Source organism: Triticum aestivum, chromosome 7D (assembly GCF_018294505.1).
Source record: "Triticum aestivum cultivar Chinese Spring chromosome 7D, IWGSC CS RefSeq v2.1, whole genome shotgun sequence".
NCBI classification, from domain to species: domain Eukaryota; kingdom Viridiplantae; phylum Streptophyta; class Magnoliopsida; order Poales; family Poaceae; genus Triticum; species Triticum aestivum.
This window is the reverse complement of record NC_057814.1, coordinates 464,127,355-464,135,980: the sequence shown is the minus strand read 5'-3', so window position 1 is coordinate 464,135,980 and position 8,626 is coordinate 464,127,355. Positions and strand designations below refer to the sequence as shown.

General features: G+C 44.1%; 1 protein-coding gene across 1 annotated transcript; it reads right to left on the bottom strand.

The window, feature by feature from the left end:
- Positions 1–464: 464 nt before the first annotated feature.
- LOC123170333 (uncharacterized protein At3g27210) lies at positions 465–3,245 on the bottom strand. The gene is made up of 3 exons (XM_044588181.1): positions 2,715–3,245; positions 1,551–1,634; positions 465–1,065 (listed from the first exon to the last, which is right to left on the bottom strand). The coding sequence occupies exons 1-3, from the start codon at positions 2,878–2,880 to the stop codon at positions 785–787; spliced, it is 531 nt and encodes a 176-aa protein (XP_044444116.1). The 5' UTR covers positions 2,881–3,245; the 3' UTR covers positions 465–784.
- Positions 3,246–8,626: the final 5,381 nt, after the last annotated feature.

Genomic DNA, 8,626 nt, shown 5'->3' with positions numbered 1-8,626 from the left:
ATCCGAATTCCAAGGCCCCCTTGACTTTTAGGTCAGCATAATATACTCCACCTAGCCTGCCGATATTTCTTGGATTCATTATCACACTGCCAAAAAAATCTGGATCTAAAATAATCGAGACGTTGTAGAACCCCTTTAGATAAGTGAAAGAATGACAACATGTATAGAACCATGTTGCTAAGGACGGAATTAATCAGAATCAACCGTCCCCCATACGACAAGAGTTTGGCCTTCCAGCTGGCTAGGCATTTCTCAAGTCTTTCTTCCACTTGCTTCCACCCAGCGATAGTTAAGCACCGATAGTGAATAGGAATACCTAGATACCTAATCGGAAACTGGGCGAGCTGACAGCCAAAAATCTCAGCATACTCAGATGCGGACTCTGCAGCATCGTCAAAGCAGAAAAGCTCGCTCTGCAATACTATGCACTGCAATATGATAATCGGTTTCAAAAATATGTAAAATACACTGCAAGTCCGCAGTATCGGAATAAATCATCTGACAGAAATGTCATTAGCAGAGGTACACTTGATTCCAACTTAAACAGCCAACAGATCTTATAGTAGTATAGAAACCCACATCTAGAACTGGTTACTATTGTACTGTATGTGGCACGCTTGTGTATATACATTTAGACGGCTAAATTGTTTGTTGCGACTGCTCCATAAGGCAATCTGAAATTATACACTCCGGCAGGAATTTAAACTGATCGGTCTCAACAAACCCAGATCGACTTGCCATCCATGGTCTCGCCTCATCCCCAGTCTTGTCTTGTCACTTGCCCTTAATTTCTCCTCTCCCTGTGGCTGATGACCCGCGACAACTGAGGGATGCAGCACCGCCCAGCTCTGCCTCCGCCGCGAGCCCCGGAGATGTCGCCGGCGCCATCGGCGCTTTCTTGCTTCTCCTTAAGGAGGTCACCGAGCTTCTTCGTCTGTGGGGCTGGCTTCAGGGGATCGGATTTGAGGATCGCCTCCAGCGTGGGCAGCTTTGTCCGAGGTTCAAATGCAGCAGCTGTGGCCTGGTTGCTTGCAGTTGTGCTGAATGTTCTCGCAGGTGTACCATCTGAGATACACAAATGTGGTTCAGAAAGCGAAAGTGCTGCCTTTCTGCTCCCGGCGAACAGTAAAAAAAAAAATCAAAAACATTCAAAAAAATTGAGAGAAACATTGGCAAAGTTTTAAATGCTTGAAAAAAATTCGTCATGGAATCACATTCCTGTAAGGCGTGGCAAAAAAAACAAATTCAGTGTTTCAAAATGCTTTTAAAAATAGTATTTCAGGTTTTTTTTTGCAACGCCTTCTAGGAATGTAATTACATGATGAATTTTTGCAAGCACTTAAAACGTTTATCAATGTTTCTCCCAAAAAAATATTTGGAATTTTTTAAAGTTTTTTCGGTTTTGTTTCGATTTTACTGTTCACCCAAGCTCATTTGAGCTCGGGTTCAAAAACTCTGCGTCCGAAAGCGAAAGTGCTTCTCGCAGCACCTGACGTCTTGAAAATTTCCTTTCTGGCTACGAGTTACGTGAGTTAGTTTTACATCGTTACCTCCATTTACACTGAAGAAATCGTCTTCACAGTCCGAGTCTAACCAAGGAGAGGCTTCGTAGAAAGCTTCATCTCTGCTGCTACCTGCATGGAAAATGATCGATAACTTAGTCGTGATGACAATTGGGTTCAAACACAATAATGACCATGATGAGAATAGCTCAACAACCACTAGACAACAATTATGCAGGAGTAGGACCCACGTTCCTCCTGCCGTTCATCATAAAGCAGAGGAAACGTGCATGCCCCTACTTTCTGACATGATTAAGAGATGCAGGGAATCAGCTCCAACATTCTGCGTAGAGAAATGCAAACAAAATATCTTGGTGCTTCCCTTTACTAGGGCAGCAAATCTTCCTGTGGAGAGCTACATATGCAAACAATCTTCATTATTCATTTGCTGTAATCTGATTATATGTTAGCCATAGTTTCGTAGGATAAGCCTTTTTTCTCCTGAACAGTACAGAAACTGACGCTTGCATATTGGGAAAGACAATTGCTTGAACTGAAGCTATCATCCAAGTAACCATCTAGTATTAGTGTTGCAGGCTATATCGCAACGCATGGATTCGATGACAAAATTTGCTAAAAACTAGAGAAAGAAATGCGTATATGATCTGCCATTGTTTTTCAGGAAATTCCACCATTTCTAAATTCCAAAAGCCAAAAATTGATGCATGACCACTTTGCAATAAGCAAAAAATTTGATAAAGAAAATTTATTGGCTCAAACGTCGCATTATGAGGCCGTACAACCACACAGAGTTGGTATCTGGACTCTGCATAATAGGATGCCACAGCCAAAAGGCAAACCAACTAAGGAAAAGCAACCGCCATGGTTCTACACGTACAGAAGATCAAGAAGACAACCTGGCCGATCTGGAGTATAAACCATCATCCATGCTGGGTAAAACCTACTCCCTCCGTCTCAAAATTCTTGTCTTAGATTTGTCTAAATACGGATGTATCTAACATTAAAACATAACTAGTTACATTCGTATTTAGACAAATTTAAGACAAAATTTTAGGACGGAGGGAGTACTTGGCTTCTCACTGCTCCTTTGAGCTCCCGCTTGATGAGAGTCAACAAAGGGAGACTATCCATGATCCACACCTACTACGAATGTCGAGACACACACAAGGCGAGAAGGAAAAGGAACACTACCATAGCCAGCGATTGTAGCCGATTCAGCCGGGAGGACGTTCTCAGGCGCCACTTGCCTGCTATTGGAGCCACCCCCGCTTCCACCATCAACATCTCCGGTAGATTGCAACGGGGCCGACGAGCCCTTCTTCGCCCTTGAACGCTTGCCCCTGCGGATCAACTTCATGCCCCCCCAGCTCCTGCTCCACTTTGCAAGGTCAAACAAACATGTAGCATGGGTATTCAGAGTTGACACGAGCTAGAGATCTGACGCAACGTGCAGAGTCAGCGGGAGATGATTTGTTTTAGGGGGGAAGCAGAGTGGACTGTGGCTTCCAGTGTGGACATCTAGAGGCAAAGCAGCATGATATACGGATCTGGCTTGGGGTTTGTGCAAGAGAAGAGATGGGCTCATAAAAAGGTTCATTGGTTGTGTCGTGTGTATGAGATACGCATATGGACCTGTTTGAGTGAGCAAAGCTGCTTGTTTTGGGCAAGAGATGGGAATGTGAGGAGTGATGGTGGTTGGAAGGTTGCTCCAATGCTAACCCTGCCGTTCTGAGAAATATGCAACCACTTTATGATCCGCTGCAGGAATGGTGGGGTTAACTGAACTTATTTTTATTACTCCCTCCGTCTAGGTGTGTAAGTCATCTTACGAAAACCAAATATTCCCAAAACACTTAGGCGCGGTACATTAACTCTCATCTCGTTTCTTGTTTCGTGACATATCAACCAATAAGAGATGTGAGCCATGAATGCTTTAAATGACTTGAGACAACAAACACGACATGCAGTGGTCAGTTCATTGCATGCAATGTTATTAATTAGCAAAAAACATTAAGTTCTCTCATTTTCCCCTCCACTTTGGTCGCAGTGCGCAGCCTAAGATGACTTACACACCTAGACGGAGGGAGTAAAATTTATGATATGAAAATGTGCGCAGAAGATTTACGGTTGGTGAACAGAACTTCCTAGTTTGGTCAGCGGCTTTACTTTTTTTGTTGGTAGCTTACCAAGCCGGCCACTTGGTGGCTTTATTGTTGGTTGTGTGCATCAAGTAACGCAGAGGGCAGGGTTACCCCCCCCCCCCCGGCACACACACAAAAGATTGGCCGCGTTATACAAAGACTTCTTCGGGTGGAGATATACCCCCCTTAAAAGAGATTACGAATCTCAAAGATGAAGAAAAATGTATTTTGTTGCTTTAGCATTCGGAGATGGATGATAATCCCCACGCATAGGAAAAAAATGAATTCTTGATTGATCTAATGAGAGAGAAACTAGTACGGCGTACGGTGGCGGAAGGGACCGTAATGGTTGGCCACTTGCGAAATGCAGCAATGTCATACTCGCTCACCATAGTGAGAAGGGGTGATGTGATTGAGCTCAACGACGAACTGCCATGGCAGGGTGGGTCATGTTCTTGTCGTGTGATTGCAACAGCCGAGTATTCTCATTCGTGGCGGAACACCGGCCAGGGGCTGCCTTGGTTTTCGACCGTCGACCTATTGAGGCCACGATCTCGGCCATCGAGAACCTCCCATTCTTGGTTAAGGAGTTGGTTGGGCTGTCATGGACATGAAGCACTCCTATGCTCCCGGGCCAGATGGGTTAATTGTCTACTTATGGAAATTCTAGGACCATATCAAGGTAGTGATCATGCCGATGTTCCAGGAATTGTACACTGGCACGCTTGATATGTCCCGCCTAAACTTCGATGTGATAACCCTGATCCCCAAGATGATGGGGGGTGGCCACGGGTATCAAGCACATTAGGTCGATGGTAGTGATCAATGCGATCCACTGAATCTTTGCGAAGGTGTGTGCGATTAGGCTTGTCTCGTTGGCTAATAGACTCAGACAACCTAACCGGTTTGCCTTTATTAAGGGGCAATCCTCGACGAGATTCTTATACTCCATGAGGTTATCCACGAGGTTAAGGCCCAATGGCAAAGGGGCGTCCACCTCATGCTAGATTTCCAGAAGGCGTATGATAGCTTGGATTCCTCCTTCCCCCACTAGGTTTCTGAATAGAGGGGATTTTTGATTGCTAGATTTGCTAGGCCATGTAGATCATCACTAGTGGTTGCACGGTTGTCAACATTAATGTGGAAGTTGTAGGATCGCAAGTATGTCTAGAGGGGGCTGATTAGACTACTTGACAAATAAAAACTTAACATTTTCCTAATTTTAGTTATAAGCAAGTTTTAGCAAATCTAACAAGTCTTGTCACACCCTACACATGCAAGTCTAAGATAGTAGGCCGCGAAAAGTAAAGACTTTGCATAGAAACGTAAAGGAGGGTTTGGAGAAGATCAAACGCAATGAAGACACAGTGATTTTTCTCGTGGTTCTGATAGGTGGTGATATCATACATCTACGTTGATAGAGACTTCAACCCACGGATGGTAATGACTGCACGAGTCCACGGGCTCCATCCACGAAGGGTCCACGAAGAATCAACCTTGTCTATGCCATCATGGCTGACGCCCATGAAGGACTAACCTCACTCAGGGTAAATCTTCACGAAGTAGGCAATCTCCCTGCGGTTACAAACCTTGGTTGAACTCGACATCTTGGAGGCTCCCAAGTGACACCTAACCAATCTAGGAGACACCACTCTCCAAAAGGTAATAGATGTTGTTGATAATGAACTCCTCACTCTTCTTCTTCAAAAGATAGTCTCCTCAACATGCAATCAGTCTCTCACAGATTTGGCTACGTGGTAGGAGAAGGATTGGAGTGAAAAGCAACTTGAGGGGGCTAGAAATCAAGGATCAAAGGTTGGAGCCCCTGATTTCAACACAAGTGCAGATGGTTCCCTCTCAGAAAATGAATATGGGAAGTGGTAGTTTCGTCCTGGTTGCTCTTTGAGACTTGATGGAATGGGTGGGGGTATATATAGGCAACACCAAAAATACAACCGTTACACACCTTTATGCACTACTCGGTGGGACTGGGTGAAAACACTCGGTGAGAGCGACTAGTACACAAGGTATGAACTTTAGGCTTTTTGGTGAGACCGGATGGAACAGCTCGGTGGGACCGAATGGTGATGACCTAATCACTTTCCACACTTCGGTGAGACCGACCGAAACCACTCGAAATTTCTGACATGAAATCGATAAGCAATAGAAGGTCGACAAGTGCTCTTCGGTGAGAGCGAAGGGTCATCTCGGTGGGATCGAGTTGCTGGGGTTTAGGTAGTGGCTATGTCAAGTGTTTCTCGGTGGGTCCGACTAGATGTGTTTCGGTGGGACCGAGATAGGCTCTAGGGATTTGGACATAGAAGGAAGGGAGAGTGTGGAGGGTTTTGGTGCAATAACTATAAGCACTTGAGCAAATAGATCATGATCAAAACATCATCCCCTTATAATAGTATTGGCTTTCCTGTGGACTAAATGTGATCTTGGATCACTCAACCAAAAATGTAGAGTCTTGAAGCTTTGCCATTGTTTTCCTTTGCATTTTTAGGGGTCCATATTCACGTCTCGTCACCATACCTAGATTGAACTTTCCTCAAAGATTCCCTGTGTAGGCATTAGTTAAATGATGAATATGTTGTTATGAATTACCAAAACCACCTGGGGATTAGTTGCACTTTCAATCTCCCCCTTTCTGGTAATTGATGACAACATATAGATCAAATCTTTGACATAAGATATAATCATTGCATAACATCGTCGCTTTGAGAAGTATGTGATAAGCAAGAGCTCCCCCTAATTTGTGCATTATTAATTTTTTTTTGCATTTGAATACAAATGCATAATCGATTAGGATCATGGGGTGACTCTTCCATGCCACCTACATCTTGGTGGAGCGCATAAAAGAATATGGATGGAATGTAATAAGCACTCATCACCAAGCACACACGTGAATGACCATGATATCAAGCATAGTCAAAGGATACGTAGCACGAGAAGCAAATAAAGTACAGTCAAGCACACCACATAAGTTCTACATCCAAAGCAAATCATTGTATCTCAAAAGCAAATCGAATAAAATGCAAAAACAGATAGACTCTCTCGCTTGAAGCCCTAATGATCTATTGTATCACTCTCCCCCTTTGGCAACAAGTTACAAAAAAGATCGAATGATGTAGAGCTAAGCGTCGCTAGGCTCGATCCACGACAGCTAGTGATGAAGTAGTCCTCTCACTAGCAGCACCGGTGTGGGTCAATGGAGTGGAGAGAAGTCCGTATGTCAATGCCTCTGATGAAGTCTGCTAGACTAGTGGTATAGATACAGGGGTGGCACAATTGTGGTTGGGGCAATAGTGGGAGCTGATATGGGCTGTGTCCGATACTATGTGGTCATCTGCTCATCAGAATCACTCAACCGCGCCTCAGCATCTTCCTTAAGGTTCTGCAAGCCAGTGGCCATCTCTATCGCCTTGACATCAAGAAAATGGAACTTAGTTTCGATGATCCGCTCTAGGCTCTCCTGGTTCATCATAAGGTTAGCTAGGCCTTACTCGACCCTCTGGGTAGCTAAGAGTACATAGGTCATCTGATCACTCTTGGTCTTGGGCATCTCCACACTAGAAGTACTAGGCCCACTGGTTGGCTTAGCAGCCCTAGCAGCCTCAGCTTGCTCGTGAGCAGCAGCAGAGCTAGGATGGGAGGGATCCATGGTGAAGGTGCAATCACTACAAAAAATGCTCTACTTTACGACGTTTCACTTGTGTCACACAAAACCGGTTTTTTATGCAAAATGTACTGGTGACGATTTTCAGCCGTCAACCCCACCGTCACCGAAGCGCCGTCACAAAAAATAAAATCTTGACGGTACCACTCCCTCCGTCACGCAAGATCGCACCTTAGGTGACGAACCCAAAAATGTCACTGACGGTCGTTTTTGGTGACGGCCTAGAATGACACATATGATAGGAAAATCTCTTGCCTAAGATCGTCTTTGGTGACGATAATCCGTCACCAATGACCGGTCCGCGGGTTTGACCGGTCAAAGATTTTGACAACTAGGGCCAGCAGTTGCCGACATGGCTACTTCCATGTGGCTCCGTTGTGGGTTTTATCGCTGATTGTCCCATCAGTAATAAGTCGGCGTCAGTTTTGACCGGCCAACGCTGCTAACATGTGAGCCCAGAAGATGCTGACATGGTTGCTTACATGTGGGTCCGGATGATGACGTGGCTGCTTACAAGTGGGTCCGGACGATGCTAACGTGGCTGCTTACAAGTGGGGGCACGACTGTGGTGACGGCTTCAATTTTTGTCACCAATATCGTCGCATGTTCTTGATAGCGTCAAATTGTGCACGGTTTGATTTTGTAGGCCAATTTAAATTTGAATTAGAGAAAAATTGAAATTTAACATTGCCATGACAACTTTAATTATAATAACAATGAGATTTGACATTTGTAGTAGCACTGGTCCACATATTAAAATGGGCATCCAAATGGCATGTTATCAAGCATGAGAAATAAGACACGGGACGGGCGTCATCAGTCTGACCAGACTCCCCTTCTTGTCTTTGAACACTTCCAGTTCTAATCGAAGCGGACTCGCTTGGAAGTTGGGGGCGCGACTATGTCTCGCCTTCAGTGAGAGGGTAGGAACCCTCGCTGGAGGGGAGACCGTGATGGGCAGGTCCAGGAGTGCAGGACGCCATAGCCTCCTTTTATGTTTTTTCTACATTTTTCTTTTGTTTTTTTGCTTTATTCTTTCCTTTTGTTTATAGTTTAAAAAATATATATCTCTGTGTGTGTACATTACAAAAAACACTCTATAAAAATATTTGAAAATGTTTACCAATCATTTGAACAATGTTGAATGTGTATAGAGAAAATGTTTATCACATATACGGAAAATGTATTAAAAAATGTGTATAAATTTTTTGATCATGCATTAAAAAAATGATAATCAAGCATTTAATTTTTTTGAACAAGTAATGTTGATCAAGCATTTGAAA

Excerpts from the sequence above, each read along its gene's own strand:
- LOC123170333 (XM_044588181.1), bottom strand. The coding sequence starts at position 2,880 with ATGAAGTTGATCCGCAGGGGCAAGCGTTCAAGGGCGAAGAAGGGCTCG. Across the intron at positions 1,635-2,714 it reads GGCTACAATCGCTGGCTATG|GTAGCAGCAGAGATGAAGCT; the intron begins GTAGTGTTCCTT and ends TTTTCCATGCAG. Across the intron at positions 1,066-1,550 it reads TTTCTTCAGTGTAAATGGAG|ATGGTACACCTGCGAGAACA; the intron begins GTAACGATGTAA and ends TGTGTATCTCAG.